This window comes from Acyrthosiphon pisum, chromosome X (genome assembly GCF_005508785.2).
Source record: "Acyrthosiphon pisum isolate AL4f chromosome X, pea_aphid_22Mar2018_4r6ur, whole genome shotgun sequence".
Classification (NCBI taxonomy): Eukaryota; Metazoa; Arthropoda; class Insecta; order Hemiptera; family Aphididae; genus Acyrthosiphon; species Acyrthosiphon pisum.
The window spans coordinates 30,341,915-30,362,515 of record NC_042493.1 but is presented as its reverse complement, the minus strand read 5'-3'; the positions used below and the strand labels follow the sequence as shown (position 1 = coordinate 30,362,515).

The 20,601-nt window shown below is 28.5% G+C and overlaps 2 protein-coding genes across 2 annotated transcripts in view; both read left to right on the top strand.

Moving 5' to 3' along the window:
* Nucleotides 1–5,325: 5,325 nt before the first annotated feature.
* On the top strand, nucleotides 5,326–8,315 carry LOC100165396 (altered inheritance of mitochondria protein 3). Its single transcript, XM_001948617.5, has 2 exons — nucleotides 5,326–5,475; nucleotides 5,766–8,315. The coding sequence occupies exons 1-2, from the start codon at nucleotides 5,446–5,448 to the stop codon at nucleotides 7,950–7,952; spliced, it is 2,217 nt and encodes a 738-aa protein (XP_001948652.2). The 5' UTR covers nucleotides 5,326–5,445; the 3' UTR covers nucleotides 7,953–8,315.
* A 9,417-nt stretch (nucleotides 8,316–17,732) lies between these two features.
* Nucleotides 17,733–20,601, top strand: part of LOC100571913 — a 24,791-nt gene continuing 21,922 nt past the window's right edge. The window contains exons 1-2 of the mRNA XM_016807703.2: nucleotides 17,733–17,863; nucleotides 17,949–18,062. The gene's annotated coding sequence lies outside the window, so the exon portion shown is untranslated. The remainder of the gene's footprint in view (nucleotides 17,864–17,948; nucleotides 18,063–20,601) is intronic.

Here is a 20,601-nt window from a genome sequence, read left to right as displayed (position 1 = left end):
CATTGGCCCGGATACGGAATATTATATATTCAATTCTTAAATTGTTAGCATGAAATAATTAATGTTTCTATGAAACCAATAGACCTTTTAAATAAATAGATTTTAAAATATTTCGTTTTTCGTTACCTAAATGAAATACTATAAATTACGTTTTGCGTTATGTTTTGTTTAATGATATATAATATATTTTGTTAATTACTATATGTTTTGTTTTGCGATATTTAATTATTTTTGATTATCGCTTTCCGTTATACTAACGTTTACAAATTCCAATCGTTTTTTTGTCAAATACAACATTATAATCATAACGTTTTTATAACTATTACAAACCCTGCTTCAAATTATATTTTAAAAAAATTTTTCCCAGAATTTACCATGAAAATTAATGTATAAGTACCAGATGAATACCTATACTATAAATATTATGGTACCTATATGGATGACTGCAATGAAAATTATGTGGGTGCTTCATGTACTGACTAAAATTGTACACCAACACAAATTAGTGCAGGTGGATTTTTTCTCTATTCCACTTTTTAACACACCCACACGTGTTTATGCTTAATTATTATATACGTATTATTTAAAAAAAAAAATATTAACATTCTAATCATTAATACAATAAATGCCCAAGTATAATAGCGAGTTATCAATAACCAATACATGGATTGTATCAAATTAAAAAAAATGCTTATTAACGTTTGTGTTGCTGGACTTGAACTTTGAAATGTTATTGATTAGAGGCTAGCAATCCCCCCCCCCCCACAAGTGCCCCCTTATCTGTACTACTGATGTGTATTATATCCGTTTAAATTCTGGTCGTCCCGTATATTATATAAACGAGAAAGCGTTATATAGTTCTCACTTCTGATCACCCTCTCACTCTCTCTCTCTCTCAGCCATTCAAGCCGTCGCAAGCGTGAATATTTTATTAATATTAATCAGTCCAACTGTATATAAATGTCATGTACTCATGGTACATACGCACGTGTATCGGCTTATCCAGTCACACGCATTATACCTACCATATTATATTAGACGTATGTGTAGTGTGTACCTTACTCGGCGCGGCGGTTCGTTCGAGTATAAAACACCGCATAATTGGCCGGTTAGTATAAAATATGTATAATGCACGTCACATACGTAGTGTATCGCGTTAGAGCGAAAAGCCAATACAGTGCCCGTATATAGGAGCATAATATGAATAAATATTATGAATATTATATATATTTATATGAAGTAGAAATATAAAATAACAACGTCGGCGTCGACATTAGCTGCACCAAGCTATATAGGTATGGTGACTTGCGTAATACAGCATAACGTATGCTACTTTTTATGAATAACATAATATGTTTATAATATTTTAAATATATACAAGGATTACCTACTGGTCGCAAACAAATAATAATAATATGTCATAGATAGGTAGTAGGTACCCGTTAAGGAACTAAATACTTTTTTGTTATATTTCAATTACATTTGAAATTGCGTTAAAAATAACAAAAGTTATTAATATATAAAACACTAAAATCAGCTCAAGTATAATTTTAGTTACCTATATTAGATAGATTTATTTGTTGATTTTATCTACTGTTATTTAAAAAATTGCATTATTTAACAATATTTATATATTGAAATAAAAAAATACCAAGACAAATTTCGTTCCTGAAGATCTCTTCTAATCAAGCATAAATATAATATTACGTTTAATTATTAAAAAGTATTTAAAATGATTTTTAATAATAAATGTATATATATTTGTATTTAAATACATTTTTATTATAGAATTAAACACATTTTTAAAAATAAATTTCAATAGTATTCACAAGGATTCTATACTGTTATATAGGTATACCGTATACGTACGTAGTACCTACCGTAATATAATATACAGCTAAATGCCAATAAATTGCCATACTGGCTGTTGTTACTGGTTACTGGTTAGGTAGTACCTATTATTGCATTATTACCACTCGATCGGGCCTCGGCGTATACAAGTACCTATACAACAGTAAGCAAATTGCTCACCATGATTTGACAAAAACTGGTGAGGACTGTGGCAAAGATTAATTTGGGTCGACGACAAAATAATTTTTCATAGTAATATTTTATCTCTGTGGTCTATTTATAATTAAAATACTATCACATATTATAGTGTTGTTGGACGTTGGGCAATCTAAAAAATAACTACAAATCAAACATTAAAATAATATGCTTATTAATGATAAAAATTACTTCTGCGATGAAAACATTTCTATCTTGCTCAGTACCACAGTAAAATATTATTATGAAATTACAATGAAACATTCGTGATCGGAAAATTCCTTCATTATATTCGAAATCATCACTGAAAACATGAATCCCTTTAGTCTTCAATGTATATATGCTTACCTATATTTTATAGTATATTATATATCATACCTACACAAATACGTAAAATATAAATTAGATTCTACTTTATTTGGCTAAGTAATGGAATATTTTGAAATGTATTTAACCTCAGTCAAAGTTGGTTAAACAGCAAATAAAGCATTTGAACCCGAACTTTAGTCATTACAGTATGAATTTTAGTGATATATAATATTATAATGTAATACAATTTTACATGTACCTTGTTTATTTTACCCATTCATAACACATGTATTAAATTCAAATATTTGTTTTTCTTTTTTACCATAAATATTATATTATGCGTAGTATATCATATTACCGTATTTGCAAATTTTATATTTTTGTAACATTTATAATATAGTCAAGTCACGCGGGTTAAAATATCATATACCAATTATTTAATGTTTTAATGACAAAAATAAATACGTAGGTAGGTATAACAAATAAACTGTTAGGTAATCAAATATAATTCTTGTATTCTAATGATTGTACATCGCTCAAACGAGTATAATATAGGTTCCTACTTACAAACATTCATTTTTTAAAAATCTAAGATGTGTATACTGTGTATTGTATTGTTATGCTGATGAGAGGGGGGGGGGGTTATATGCGGGGTCCCAGATCTTTTAGATCTGAGTGGAGCGATGAATGTATTGTTACAATGATTTGTTTTTTTCTTACATCTAGGTATATAAAAATTTGACTACATTAAATGATGTTCAAGTTTGAGGATGGCTTCTAATAAATAATTGAATCCAGATTATACTTTCAAGAGGTAAAAATTGAAAAATCTCAGTACTTATTTAATTAATCCGGAAAAACAAAAAAAAAATAAAGGAAAACGGGAATTTTTACCGAAACCTAGTCATTCCTTGGTGCAATCCAAAAATTTATAACCTTCTACCTTGGATACTTTTAACTATCATCAATTGATTATTTTATCATTTTTATACGTCATGATAAAATTTTCAAACTACTTTGACTCATTTTGAACTCTTTATAGACATTTGAAGTTTCCAATATTATTTTTAGATTTTTTTATATAAATATTGATAACAATTTTTGTTGGGTTAAAAAGTTTTAAAAAGTAATATAAGCTTTAATATTTTTAAATTTCCATTAAACAAACTTTCGAGATACCTTGAATTAAAAATTCAAGCTTTTTTAGTAAAAGAACAATTTTTATCGAGAATAATGTTAAAAAAAAATTACAACATTTGAAAGATTTTTCAATGCTATGAATAGCTCAAAAAGAGTCAAAATATTTCAAAAATGTCACCATATATGAAAAATGCTAATATAATTAATATTTGGTAAAAAATTTAAAATTAAAATAATAAAATGGTTTTTTTTCAAAACTTGGGTTTGTGCAAAAAATAATAAGTATTTATTTATTTTTCACTTTATTTTTTTATTTTTCCCGACGCTTTCTATTGGGAATTTTCAATTTTAATCTCTTAATAGTACCAACTAGATTCACTTTTCTATCAGAAAATATGCTTTTGTCGATAGTCGGAATATTTTAACTACCCCAATTTTTTGTGACATACAGAAAAAAAACACACATTATTGTAAATACTAAATACAATACATACATTCGCTACGCTCAGAATCTAAAAATAAAATGTATGTGTTTTAATATTTATTGTATATTCAGATATTCTAGTAATATACTGACTATACTGTATGGGAGAACATTTTTAAAAGTATTTTAATTTTATGAAACAAAGATACACTGTTAACATTCAATGTAGAAGTTGCTTTATAAAACCATATAAAATAATTTAAACTTAACTATAAAACTCCATAAAGCCCTGACTCGTGGATCACAAACTCATAACATCACAATACGTCATTCTAAAGTTATAACAAAAAAACGTTTTGTGTTTTATAATATTACGTATTATTTATTAAGTGATGAGTAACTAAAAACTGATTGAGTTATAATAACTCTAAAAGTATTATAATCATTGACAAGTAATTTCTGAATGATGGCTTCATACGTAGATGAATATCATTCGGTAGGTATCAATGTTTACTATGTTTACTATAGTGAATACTAATCATCTAAGTATATCTCGTGATACCTACGAATAAAAAAATTTCATTGACATAATATTTAAAATTAAAAATCTTCTACATAGTGCATAATAATATCGGTACGTATAGCAATACATGGCATAATATTATCGTGGAACGCGAAAAAAACGGCTTAAACCGGAAGTAAGGAGACTGTTTTAGAGTGCGGTTACACAATGCGTATAATATAATAATAATAATAATAATAATAATAATAATAATAATAATGTAAAATCCCGAACGGGTTACCGAACGAGAGTTAAATCGACGTGGGTGACATGTGTGGATTTCTTCTATACACGCCGCCGCCGAGTACAACACGCTGCCAGAGGTGTAGAAGAAGAAGCGTCTGCGGAAACTGGTCTTTCGTCTTTAATACTATATATGTGCGAGTACAGGTATATCGTCGGCTTTGATGCACAATATACAAATGTTTAATACATAGGTATATACTAAATAAGTATACATATATATATACGTGTGCGCGATCGGCATCATGTATTTCGCTATTACGACGACATCGCAGACACACGCCGTTAAGGCCAGTATAATAATATCGGAGTCTGTAACCATCGTTTACCTATATACCTATATATACACAAAGTATTATTATTATTAATACGGGTACATAATAATATAATATTATACGCGTAACCGGAATAGCGTCCAATAATAATTATTATGCGAAAGTACATAATATTATTATTATTATTATTTGTATATTATTGAAATATTATGTGGGTATAGCGTGTTATACCTACAGAGAAAGTACAAAAAAAAAAAAAACGACGAGAAGTAAAAAAACTCGTACAACTATAATAACGCGACCGTTTTGAGATGATGGTGGGCGAGTGGTGGGAAGGAAGAGGATCGATGGGAATCTTCTTTACCGGTTATAAAATATTATTATAAAACGGCAAGCGCATCGGCAGTCGGCTATCAGTCAATAACAGTCAGCGGACATTTAATATTATGCGCATTTTCGGCATGGAGTGTTTAAAGGTAATATATTATTATATAGTACAATATTCTCGATCTTCAACGGTGGATGTAACGATTTCCGTCGTCGCACTTATGTATAAGAATATAGGACAATAATAATTTATACATGTATATAAAAGACGATATCCGCCTAATGCGTTGTTGGAGGCGATATCGCGTAGTACGATCCCCGATCGTAGTTTTTATCACTTTTAGAGAAATTATTATGATATTATACCTACATAAATGTTCCATTATCACTTCGGTATAAACGTTTTATGCTTACGTGTGTGGTTTTTTATTTTTTGTAGATGTGTGTCGTCGTGGGCTTGGCCCTAACTGCTGGACCGGGTCGACCAGCGGCTGCAGCACCGTCGCCGACCAATGCTTACGTCTTTCAACAGCACAAACGCAGCCCCGCCGACCCTAACCTGGATTTGACTTCCCCGCTGACAACGGAATTCGGTAGTTTCGGACCGTCCGCAACGTTGCCAGATTTCGGTTACGGTTCTGGATTCCCGTCCACCGCAGCGGGCTTCGGGTTAAATGACGCAATAGACGGTTTGGGCACGTCCGCCGGACTACTGCACTTGTCCCACCCGTACTCCACTACAGCGTTCGGCTCTGGGTTTGACTCGATTGGTTATCCATTTTCCGAGTCAACGCTTAACCAGCTTCAGTTCAAACCTTCGCTGGCTTCCGGTTCATCGCCCTCACTCCCGGTCTCTATAAAGTACAGTCCATCGGTTGCCAATGCTGGTCTAGATCAAACCCATATCACCGGACTTCCAGCCACCGAGTCCGCGAAGCCGACTGCTCAAAAGACAGTTTCACTGCAACAGACTAGACCTAACGAGCAGCGCGTTCAGGCGGAATCGTTTAACGCCGCCCCTGCTCCGCTGCAACAGTCATATTCAGCTACTGTACCTGTACCACAAAAACAAACGTATGCAACTTATGCTCCACTTCAACAGTCATATCCAGGCATCGCATCTGCTCCACTTCAACAATCATATCCCACATCCGTATTTATACCACGACAACAGTCGTATGTGACTCCAATATCTGCGTCACCACAACAGTCATTTCCAGCCGCCGCGTCTGCTCCGCTACAACAGTCTTATCCAGCTTCCGCATATGTACCACAGCAACAGTCGTATTCGGCTGTAATACCTGTGCCACTTTCACAGTCATATCCAGGCACCGCATCTACTGCGTTTCAACAGTCGTATGTGACCGCTGAATCTATACCACAGCGACAGTCATATCCGGCCACTCAATCTGTACCACAGCAACAGTCATATTCTCCTTCTAGATCTATACCACAGCAACACTCATATCCAGCCGCTCAATCTGTACCACAGCAACAGTCGTATTCTCCTTCTGGATCTGTACCACAGCAACAGTTGTATCAGACTTCTGGATCCACTGCGTTTCAACAGTCGTATGTGACCGCTGAATCTGTACCACAGCAACAGTCATATCCAGCCACTAAATCTGTACCACAGCAACAGACATATTCTCTTTCTGGTTCTATACAACAGCAACAGTCATATTCTCCTTCTGGATCTGTACCACAGCAACAGTCATATCAGGCTGCATTATCTGCGCCGTTGCAACAGTCGTATGTAGCCGCCACATCTACGCCACCACAACAGTCATATCCATCCACCGCCGAAGATTTCCGTATTTCTGCATATCAACCATCCGCATCTAGCGGTTCAGCGAGTCCACTGGTCACGTCTGGAACTGGATCCGCACCAGATCTAATTTTGGAGCTGAGACCTCCACCGTACACCGCGCCAGCATCGTCAGTCGATTATCGACAAAATGTGAACATTCCGTCTACTGCGTCATCTTCCTATCCATCCGCTGACAGCAATAACAATAATAACAACTATCCCGGTAACAATTTTGACTTGTTGGCGGCTCCTGTAGCCGGTACTTCCGGTCCGAACCAGGTCTCCAATGCCCCGAACAGCGGCCAGCTCCCCGGAAATACAAAAGACTTCCTTGCGTTCGGTTCGAACGCCAAACCCGACCAGACTCCCTCGAACACCTATTACACGGTCCCCCTTCCAGTTTCCGGCAGTTCGAATAGTGCGTCAAGTGGTGTTCCCAATTACTTTTCGATTCCCAGCATATCCTATTCCTTAACCAGTACTGTAAACAGTGAGTTTGCTGGTTCGACTAGTGCACCACCAGCTGCCGCAGTGTCTTCTACTGGTGGTCCGAGTACCCCGTACCGAGACACCAACTCCATTCCAAGCTTGTCTTTCACCAACTCCAATTCAATTTCCGCTAACTCGTATAGCGATTCCAACTCAATCCAGAGTAGTTCTTATACTATACCCAGTTCTCCAGTTGCTGGAAACTCTTACAATGACTACAAACTCAATACCGAACATTTTTACGGTGACTCGAATTCGATTTCGCCCAACAGCAAACGTGAATCGTCCACTGTCAATCCAACCGAAAAATTTCCCACGTTAGGTTAGTTTGGTTATATATAAAACTTCAATGGCGTGGGTGTTTATAAAACAATATAGTAAAAACATATTTTTAGACAGACTGTGAGTATGACTTAATAATATACATGTATATTTTATTTTTTTGAATTAAATATATTTTAAGTGTTTTTTTTAGTTTAAGTTTTTGGAGACTAAATTATAAAATATCTATGTGCCAACATTTTTTTTTTCATTATTTATGAATGTTTAAAATATAATAATGTTAATTACTAATATTGTATTATAACTGTTTAACTGTGTTTGTAATTAAATTAAAATATTTATATTCATATTGTAATATATAATAAATATTTGTATTAAAAAATTTGTTACGGTATTTTTCCCCCAAAATGTTGAGTTTTGAGCAGAAATCGAACGACAGAATAAAAACATATTGGTTGTACTCTCACACAGCTCAGTTACTACATATTACAGATGAATCAGGAATTGTTTTAGGGGCAATAATTAATAATAATATCGAATACCGGTAAATTATACTTTATATAAGTAATTTAAAAAAAAAATATGCTATGAAAATCTATAAACATGATTCTTATTTGTATTTGTTTTAATGTCAGAGTTGTTACGCTCAAATATTAAAAAAAAAGGAAAACAATTTAATGATGATAATCGTATTTAAATAATATTATATAACGTATTCGTCTCTCATAATATCATAATAATAATATATTCGTTTATCTACATTGTTGATCCTACAATCTAACCGGTTTGAAGTTTTGATTTCAATATATACCTTGTTACTTGATTTTCGAAACAAGAAACGTTACATTTTTTTCATGCATTCAAAATAGATGATATTGAAATGTAGTACAAGTTTTATATACAATGACAAATGTTATAAGCTATGTTTTAATGTTGTATGCATAATTTATTTAGTTAATAAATATGGAAATATAACATTCTTACATTTTATGTAAAATTGTTATAATTTAATGGTGTATAGATTTGCATATTATTATTTAATGACATAATATGACTATACACCATATTGTAAATTAAGGAAACTAGTGCATTCAGAGACGTGCTGAGTTATTTTGAATGTGTGTGTGCACGCGCGTGCGTTCGTGCGTGTGTGTGGGTGGGGGGTGGTGTATTGAAATGTTTTTTATTATCTATATAGGAGATATATAATATATATAAATGAGATATGAGATATATATTACAAAATATAAAAAAATAATATACAATTTTTGTAGCACAAAATATTTGTTAAATTTAGCTTATGAAGTGACTAGTGACTTATATATATATAGTATTACTAGGTATACTTTTACTAAGTATTACTGCTGGGTAGCTACTCTTCTCAAGTGTTAATATCCTGTAACGTGACAAATATATATATATATATTTATCACGCTCATACAATTATTGTAACTGTTGTTTACAGATTGTATATTTCCTAATAAATGTTCAAAAAAAAAAAATAAAAAAAAAAATTATAATACTATAAATCATTGAACAAAATCAAGTTAACGAGAATTTTCAGCCAGTTCATTGAGTACTTCTTTGGCTGTTAGTGGTACATCTTTGTAAATATCTAGCATTGTCAATCCGATAAGGGCGTCGGTGGTGGCGCGTTTTTAGTACAAAAATATTTCTTACAGGAAAAACTCTCACGCCCTGTAGAGTAGTCGGATATAATCAATTTTTTTTATTCAAAAATAAATTGCAGGTCAGATCAAAGCCTGATTTTAAAAATTATAATTATAGAAATTAAAATATGCAATTGAATAATACACAACTTTTGTTATTTTTCAAACGTATTTGTCTAGCGCTATTTAAAGTAAAATAAAAGTTCAGTCTTTGATCTCACCTGAATAAAGTTCTCATCTATCAGATAAAAGAAAATGCATCAAAATTTGACATATCAAAGCCCCGTAAGCGTTTACTGTGAAGTATTTTTTGTTGATATAATATACTTTATAATATCTACCGTTCTATTAGGTATACCTTTAATCGTAATAATAACACAACTAATTAAAAAAAAATAGTGTTTAGAAAATTGCTTGGTATCTATCAAAGTGTCATTACTGCTATATTTTGATATAAGAATGAAGAAAACAGGAATACAGTTATGTAAAATCAATAAACATTTATAACAGTCAATGGGTGCTGGAGAGAGTCATGTGTGCGTTGTGCATTTACTACATTCCTAAGAATGATTTATGAAAAAAAAATGTATATTTAATTTTTACAGAATGAGACACTAATTGAGACGTATTTATAAATAATACTAATTATAGATTCGTAAATGAATTTCTATAATTATAGTTAATAAGACGTTGGTAGGTAAGGTTATCGTCACAGAGTGTTCCGAAAATTCGGCATAAATATACGAGCTACCGAGCTGTATATTTTGTAATTTCCTCCGTAATTTATATAATAAATCTTCGGACGAATTTTAATTCATTTAATGTAGGTAATATTTAGTGTAATAATAGTACCTATGGCGTGAACATTAAAAGGGTAGTTATATAATATAAATGCATTGTTCGCATTTATATAGTAATTAATACATCCCACTGCGGTAATATTATGAGATATTCATTCGAGGCCATACGTTTTGTTTCAATTAATTTTAATTAAATACTATCATATAAATGTTAACACCGTACTTCGAGGCAACTACCTATTACATTTTTACTTACCTATTACATCACGTTCACACTTAAACTTCAATGACAAAATTAGATTATAATAATATATGTATAGATTATAACAACGGCGAATCAAAAACGTCACGCAGATAAGCATAGAAATCATTAAAAATATCTTATTCGATATTTAATTTTTAAATTTCTACTTTCAATTAAATCCTATCAGCAGTGTATGACGCTATCTATATGTGGACAAATTGCGGTAGTAATTCAATAATTGCTCGAACAATGTTTGTGCGCCATCTCGAGTAGATTGGCAAACCGGATGATATTTTTTCGACAGACCACCAGGAGACTTTCACTAAATTGTTTGTAACCTACCATACGAAAGCACAAAGATATCGTTGTTGTATAGATGTATACCTTTACGAATAAATTGACCTAAGAATTAAATACACATGTCAATCGTATAGTAAATTATTACTTTTACGCTGTTTAACACGAATATAAATTAAAAAACCGGTCAACTCGCTCTGCTTGTGTAGTACATTTCGAATGCACCTCGTCATTGAGTACTTGGAAAATATAATGCAATTGCAGTTTTGACACAACTTCATGATAGACGTTTAATTCTTGTTATGTTTTAAACCTTCTACAATATTATTTACTGTTACATTAATAATTTCCATAAATTATATTTTTTTAATATTTGCATATTAAAAGGAATTAACCAAGTTCCAAGTCTGGGGGCATTCAACCCCATAGTCTCACTTAAAACCACCACTGCTATAATAGAAATGTTAAATTGGAATTCAATCATCATATATTAGGTATATGAATGAAGACGGTGTGCCAGTTTCTATTTCTGAGGATACTAATTAATTCTATTATATTTATATTATTTTAAGTAATTTATTTTTCAATTAGAAAAATGGAATGAAAAACATCGTTGTGACACAATAAACATATAGCGTTATTTATTATTATCCAGGCACGGATTTAAATGACCTAAAAAACTTCTAAAAAGTAACCTAAAAATGACCTAAAAACAAATTCCCCAGATATAAAAAAAAACTTATAATGCACTGAATAAAATAAAAAAAATAATTAATATTTAACTCATACAAAAATGTGGGTAAGTGGGTGTCGCTCTGCTGTTCAGTAGTTGGTCATTGTAATGGACGGTGTTAAATTTTAATTCAATCATATAATGTGAGACGGTCAGTCAGCCTTTGACATTACATATTAAGTATATTTGATGATATTATTGTGAATAAAGTAATTTATATATTACCTATTTACGTGGAACCTAGTTTTAAATATTCAATCCTTAGCTATAAACATTGAACATTTTATACATTTTTAACTACAAAATAATTATTAAATTTTAAAATTTATAAATTTTGTAAGAAATTGAAATTGAAATGATTATAGAAAAAAATTGTGCCTATGTATTTTTAATATTTTTAAACTGATATTGTAACCATATATCAGGACCCTTATATTACATTTTCACGATATTTATAGAAAAAAAGACTATATGGAATTTTGACCTCCCTAATGCACCATCCAGATTCATTTTCCCATCTAAAAAGATACAGGAGTTGAAAATCTAAGCATTATTTTGAATTCTCATCATGTATAGACACAAAAAAAAAAAAATTGAAAAAAAACACATGATTATAAAATTAATACATTCATCGCCCCTCTCAGAATCTAAAATGGAAAAATTCAAAATTATAATTTTAAAATATATATAGATATAAAAAATAATATTTTGCATACTTGTTTTATATACGTTTATGAATGTATTATTTAACCAGTAACCAATGAGGAAAATTATTCAAAAAAACATTTTTCATATTGTTATGTAAATACTAATTGAAGAAATAAATAATAAAATGTAAAAAACACTAATTACGTATGACAATTAAAAATTGTAAGCAATTGAAAAAATGCACAATGTACAAAACGAAGTTTACAATTTTAAATTCCCAGATATCTCAATCCTATTTCATACACTGAATGTTATGTCGTGTACATAAACGTTTCTAAGGATATTTTTCTTTAAGTTATATTGTACGTTTCACTAATTTTTAATCTAAAAATATTATAGTATATTACATACATACTAATAATAATTATAATATTATAGGTATCGTAGAAGTTTGTTATTATTATTAACTTATCGGCGTACCAAAGAATGATATGATTGGTATAAAATTAGACTAAATATTTTGAATCCATGTACCATCGAAAAATTTCAAGTTTCCAAAATTAATATTTTTTGAATAAAAACAACTTAACTAATTAGGTAAGACGAAAAATCTATATACTTTAAAAGCCTAAAAATATATTGCACCTAGTTATTATACCTATGCATGTTTTAAAGTATTAAAACTACTATGAACAAAATATTATTAAGAATCTTAATCTGCAATCGCATGTTCAGAATATTGATGGAAAAAATTTAAATAAGTTAAAAATTTAAAATGATATTACTAAATACTGTTCAAAATGAAAAAATTGTAATATTTAAAGAATTATTGCATATACAGAAAATTATAATATAAATATATGTAGAGAACTTTCTACGAATATTTCTTTCTTTGTTTCAACAACAACAAAAAAAACAATTGATTTTGACGCGAACTAAAGTTGCGTTATCTACTGTTTTTGTTAGTTCTTTTCTGAATTTTATTAAGAAATTTACTTTTGATCTTCTCCCCTAAAGCTCCAAGGTACTAACCACATCAAAGTGTCTACCATAAATCACCCTCAATGTTGAAGATTATGTCTTATTTTCTGTTCCAAATCATGATGACGGACACAAAAAAAAAATACTTTTTATTATCATTATTCATTATTGTTAAACCAACAAGAACATTTATTGCAACACTTAGTTTAAAACTGTAGATTTAGACATTTAATGTGTTTTTTAGTCTTAAGGTACTTTCTTTTGTGTCCTCAGTTTTGACCAATCTCACTGAGTCATCATAATATAGAGATCGTCAGTATATTTATTATTTATGAAATATATTTTTATATCTTTTTTCAATTTTTAGAATACTTTTGATTTTAAGGAATTTTAATTTTTTCTTATTGTTTATGTTTTATAATTTTGAATAATATGGTAATTCTTTGAATCAAGAAAAAATGTTATCTGTATCTTTAGTAATGTGAAGTTGCCCTCAATATTTAATATACGTACATCCAGTAGTCAGTATTACATAAGAAAACTTTTCAGTATATCGTGATACCACTATAATAATATAAATCATAGTAAATCAAAGCCATAATTAAATTAAAATTAGTGGAGGGGGGGTTAATTTTTATTTTATTGCTTCTGTTTGTCATAATGCAAAATACGTATCTATATTGGGTATAATATTATAAAAAAAACCATGGAAATTTCGCTGCCCTCCGCGATGACTCCTTTAGATTCAACCCTTCAATTTCGGTGACAAACGTTATTTCTATTAACTTCATTCACGTTTGTAAATTAATTGAGTGTAGACGAAAAATTCGTATAGAGCAATGAACTGAAATATTAATTTCTCATAATACAAATATATTATTTGATATACCTAATATACTGAATAACCCAGTGTTTTGTGATGTGTAATCAATAAGCTGTAATTAAATTTCATTAGGTAATTACGGTTCTATAAATGAATTTATATATTACATAGGATGACCTAATAGTGTCGCTTGTAAATGTAATATTATATACTTTATACCTATGAAGGTTGTACATAATATGTTGTGAGCATAATGTAAGTTAAATTAATTTGAGCTTTAAAAAAAAACATTGTAATCATGTAAACATAATTTTTTTTATTTTGGTTCTGTTTATTTTGTCCGAAAACTTTTTTTTAAATAACACTGAAATGATGCAGCTATTCAATTAATTAAAAATTCATCAAAGATATTTTTTGCAATTTATCAGTAGATAATAAAAAACTTTTGAAAACCGAGAAAAAAACAGTGACGTAGACTGCTAAACCATTTTTAACTTAATTAATTTTGGTTATTTAGTTGAAGTGCATAAAATAATAATTTTTTTTTATTTAACCAATATTTTGTTTTCGAATTCGACAGCGTTTATTTAATATGACATTTTAATAGAAAAATAGAATAATTTAATATTTATTCTACACATCTGAATTTCCACCTATATGATTTATGTTATATATATATTATATACCCTCCTGCAAGTAAATATAATGCAAATAAAAGATTTTTGTTTATTAAGAATTAAATTAATTGTGTCACATTTAAATTTAAAATCCTAGTGAAAATGATCAACTGTGAATTACAGCCGTAACATTTTTTAAATATTTAATATATTATTTTTAATTAAGTACCTAAGTCAATCAGTATTTTTTATTTTCCTAGAATGTTTAACTTTATTTAGTAGAAGGTGGAAAATTTAATTTACCATAACAATATAATATAAATACCTTAATAAATATAAGAATTTAAAGAAATAATAACAACGTAAAAACCAATAAAATAGTTATCCGTTTAAAAATATGTAATTATGCTGGAATCCTACAATCTATATAGCGTACAAGGAATACTCAGCAGGGCATAAAGTTGCATACTCTGTGAATTTACAGAGGGGCTTAATCATGTAATGGAAAATTAAATAAATCTTGGAATAATATGACCATAATAATTAAATAATAATATAATTAACTATTATATATTTTTTTTAAATTTATTTTATAAAACTATTCTGAATTATAAATTTTAATTTTATTATATTTCATGTGGACGAATGGTAAAAAATATTTTGCGGAATTTTAAATTTTTTACTATTTTAATTAATTTGTTTAATTATTATAAACAGCCAAAATACATTTATATGTTAGTTCGATCAACATTTACATTCTAATATTTAATATCCACAACATTTTGTTTGTAATAAATTCTTATAGTTGGTAGTATATTTATATCTATTGTGAAACTGTGAAAGAATAATACGTATGATAGTTTAACTTGAAAAAACAAGAATCCAAATAGGTACTAACAATAAAATGTTTTATGTATTGTAATGTAAAACATCATATTTTCAAAACACTTAATGAAAAAATATGTGTGTGTATAAAGTACGTTTATGTAAATTAAGTCGGGAGATTTATTCACCTCGGCTACAAGAGAGGTACCTCACATAAAAAAAAAAATAGGTAGATACCAATTAATCATTCGTTTATGTTCTAGACTATAATTAAAACATGGGTAATAATTATATACCACAGTTTATTTTTTCTGCATTTCATATCAGTATTATTTGTCCAGCTGATTGTGAAATATCATCAATAATGATAAATTATACATTTATTTAATTAATAAATACAATTTGTATTTTAACCCATGATGATTCACGGTTATGCAAACTTTTCTAATCAAAAAACAAATTTCCATATTAAACGGTGTTTAATTTAAATGAAAAACTTAGGCAGGTTAAACGTTTATAGGTCAAATAATACGATATCAGATAAACTACACATATTGTACTTAAATAAAGTCGACTAATGAAACTTGAAACGCGTTCGCAACTTAATATCGATCAACAAATGTTCACCCAAAGCATAGTATTCAGTGGTAAACGTTGAGCTTATGAGCCGATACCACTTTACTTCTTATAATCAAAATAAAACGGTTGAATCATTCTGATTTCTATTTATATTATTTTTGTTATACGTTTATTATAATTTCTATAAGATACTATACACACTCCCATGACGTGCTAATCCGTCTTATAAACGTTAAGTCGTACGACGTATAGTAAATAATATGCATTCATACAAATCCATTTTGTGTTTTTAGCTCTAATATTAAACTGAATTGGCCTTTTTATAAAATGTGGTGGTAAGAATATTATCTTATAAGATTTTATTAACATTTAAATATTTTAATGTGAGTTATAACTATATAAAATGCTCACAACTCACTTTAAAATTTAAATATTATAATCCTATGCAATTACATGGATTATATTCTTATATTTAAATTTGGCAATAGGCCAATAAATGTATCCTTTTTATTAAAATTAAAGATACAAAATGTATTCCACTGAAAATAAATTTAATATTCTAAAAGTTAGTAAGACGGAGACAGACACATGGACGTCTTCTTGATTTGAAATATAAACTTCTAAAAAATAGTATATCGAAAAGTTTGGTTTATTATTTACTCACGAATAAAATACAAAATTAACCACAAAGTTATATTTTGCTTAATAACTAAGTAATCCTTGGCCACTCGTCATTTTTTGATTTTTGATTTTCTATTAAATCCAGTAAAATCTTTATAAAATCAGTCACATGTGTATATTATAATTATTTTAGGTTCTTATTTAATTCAATTAGGATAAAAAAAAAAAACATTAAAGTGATAATTAAATACCAATATGCTTACCTATATATTATGCTGAAAATAAATAAATGTTAATATCAATAGGATAGGCCAAACATATCAAACATACAATTTTCAAAATCTAAAATTCCCATAATATACAGTTTGTAGTCGTTTGGTTTTTAGATTCCAAAAGTTATTCCACGAAGGTTTTTGTTTTTTCTAATTATTACATGACGCATATATAAGAAGATACTGTCTAAACATATTCAAACCGTGTCAAAATCCTTCTGTTTCACTATAAATCGTTACTTTGGCGCCGTAATATTATAGTATCAATTAAAAATAAATAATATTTATCCGTGAAAATAAAAATATTATTATAAATATTAATTACATCCAAATTAGTATGTGTATATTTTATTTTCTCTCAGATCACTCTGTATGCAATTACTCATTAGTTATATGCGTTTATTTAAAATGTTAATAGCACGATAAAACAATATCAGTTTTATAAAATATAAACGTATATATATATATATATATAATATACCTATATACATATATAGGTAGGTTAATAATACCTACGCTTAGTAATAATTTTGTGTTTTTGTCACAGTGTTGTTGTTCAGACTAAAAACGCGCTTAAACAATTTTTTTTCATTTAATCGTTTATGTGATAATATGCCATGCATATATATATTTTAACGTTTTGATAAATTATTATAGTTCGCACGAAATATTAATATTATTTGTAGATTGCGCGTTTGCGCATGACGCTGTGTGCGCCTTACGGATATCAGCTACGACTTGTTGTACCCTTAAAACCCCTGGACTGGGACGGCCGAACATCACTCTGCTCTGGTCTGTAGCGCGTATTTAACACTGATTATTCCGCCGCGGCCGTCGTTCGATTGGGTGAGAACGAAAACTTCGTTTAACATTTATTGTTCACAAACAACATTATTGCCGTTATAATTAATATTTATTTTTTTATTTGTAGCCTACCGCTACAGACGGAACACTATACGAAAATATACAATGCTGCCGACTACAAAGGACCATTCGCCGGGATAGATGTGATCGACTATCTAAACAATACGTCGATTAATATAAGGTGGGTACCACAATTTAATATTATACATTAGACGATAAAAAAAAAAACACTTAGGTATATTATAAAATAATATTTAAAATTATTAATAATTCTCATTGTCTGAAACTATACGCACTATAATCGTTACGATTAGTTTATGGGTAATCTATTGAAAATCTTCTTTTGTATTTCGCTTCTATTTTTCATTAATAAATATACAAATAAAATCGACTTCATTATAGCTTACATAATATAGATAATGAAATTAAAATTTTTTTTTTCATAAAAAGGTAAAATTAAATAATATTAATTAACGCCATTAAAAAAAAAAAAATTAACAGTGTATACCTAATGTTAGAAAACTATTTATTGAATAATATAATATTTATTTTGATATTAAACTTATTATTTGGAGGTAAAATAAACAATTATAATTACGAGATTAAACATTTTGTTAAAAAATATATTCCATTGAAATATCATTTTTAGTGCATGCAATAAATACCTAGGTAATATTTAACACTGATCGACATGATAATTAATTATAATAATAATTTAAAATAAATAATAGTAACTATATTAAAGATATAATACGTTAATTCTAGGCAGTTGTTATATAGTATAAAAGCTTGGATAATAATATATTGTATTTAATAAAATCTGAAATTATTTCTGACTTTTACAGTTAATGCGTGAATCACCGAGCATGTTCACCATTAATTTTCTTTAAGCTACGGATAAATTTAAATTATAATTTTTGGAATTTTTAATTATACTTAGGTACTTTAAGACCGTATTTCCGAATAGTTATATTTTTATTATTAATGAGTTTCATTGTGGTATCAAATGAATACCACTCTTTTTCACTGAAAATTGTTAGATCAATTGTTTGGCACAAAAAAAATATTAATTTATTAAGGTTTAAAATGGGGACTTTAATGATTTTAAAATTATATAGTACCTAACTATAGTAGGCATTATTTATAATTTTATTATTATAATAATATTAGCACTTAATAATTTATACAAATTGTCAGAGTATAATAAGCACTTTACATATTTTCTAAATATAACATAATATATTTTATATTTTATGTAAAACCTTTATTCAGGACTATTATCCTAAGTACGTCTAGTATCGTAATTCAAAATATACTCGTCCAAATTATTATTTTTTGAAAATTCATATGTTTATCAATTTACACAAATTTAAGAATTTCGTTAACCGTAAATAAATTTTATTTAATAATTTGTCCATCAAATAAATTAAAAATATCAATTAAAAAATTATATTTTACCAAATTCAGTTTTTTTATAACTTGAAAAAATTATTTCAAAAAAAGTTTAAAATAATTTAAAGTATATATTTATTGTGATGGGTTTTATAATAATTTGCGATAATGTGTACACAGTAAAATATAACAAAAAATAATTCGGAACATTGTCTATTAAACAAAGTGAGATAATCGCAGTAAAAATTTAAACTCACTATGTGAACATACAAATGTATATACTATACTTACGACCACAGACCATAATTTTTTTTGACAGTACACAACATTTGAAATTTTTGAAAATATAGTTTAATAGTACACTTAAAAACTCCTGAAATATGAATTTGAATAATTATTACTGTATTAATAAAGAATAAAGGGGTGAGTATGCTCGGTGTATTAGGCGGTACAATACTCTAGTAAATTTAATTACCAGAAGTTATATCATTAGTGAGTTGATTACGTCTTATTTTAAAATCACAATGCTAAACTACGTAATTTAATTATATTAACTAAGAGTATAATATATTTTTATACGTATTTTATACAATTTAATGCTTCAACGGCAATATGATTATCATTTAGTTATTTACAATTATTTACTTTTGTTTCTTTATATCTAAATTAATTTGCATAGTTTCGTTTATTTTAGAAATTTTTTTAGCTTAATGGTTAATTCATTTTGGGCCCCAGAATCCAGGATTTTTTAAAATAGATTTATATATTTCGTTAAATATATATTGTTCAGACAAGACGTATTGTTTTATTTTCTTTCCTGGTGTATAATAATATAGTATACCGCAGTGGCGGCGCGAGAGGATTTTTGTGAGACAATTGTCTCACAGCTAAAAGGGGTGGTGGGTGGGTACTGGGTAGGTACCTATAGTGGATAGTCAGTTCTGAAAAATATTAAGTGACACAACGTATCGAATAAATAAATAAATAAACTATTTATAAGTTTTTAATTGAAAGGGTGCTCGCCAGCTTATGGTAATCGGTAAAAAAGACCAAGGAAAAAAAGAACAATTTTTAAAAATATATTAATTGATAATCATAAAAAAAAAAAGTTATTGATATCAAATTATTATCATTTAACAAAATTAAATATTAATGATATTGTATCGTGCGTGCTACAGCAGTTAAGAAATTTTCAAATTATAATATAAGTATTAAAAAATAAGGTATAATTAAATATTTGAGTAAATAAGTAATTGATTTTGTTTGTATGATTTTTTGGCATAAATCTGGTTTAGCAACTTATCGACTTTTCAAATTTTTTTTCCAAC

What these genes read in the sequence shown, in the direction of transcription:
- LOC100165396 (XM_001948617.5), top strand. Translation starts at nt 5,446, where the DNA reads ATGCGCATTTTCGGCATGGAGTGTTTAAAG. An exon ending in TCGGCATGGAGTGTTTAAAG is followed by an intron (nt 5,476 to 5,765) that starts GTAATATATTAT and finishes TATTTTTTGTAG; the next exon opens with ATGTGTGTCGTCGTGGGCTT.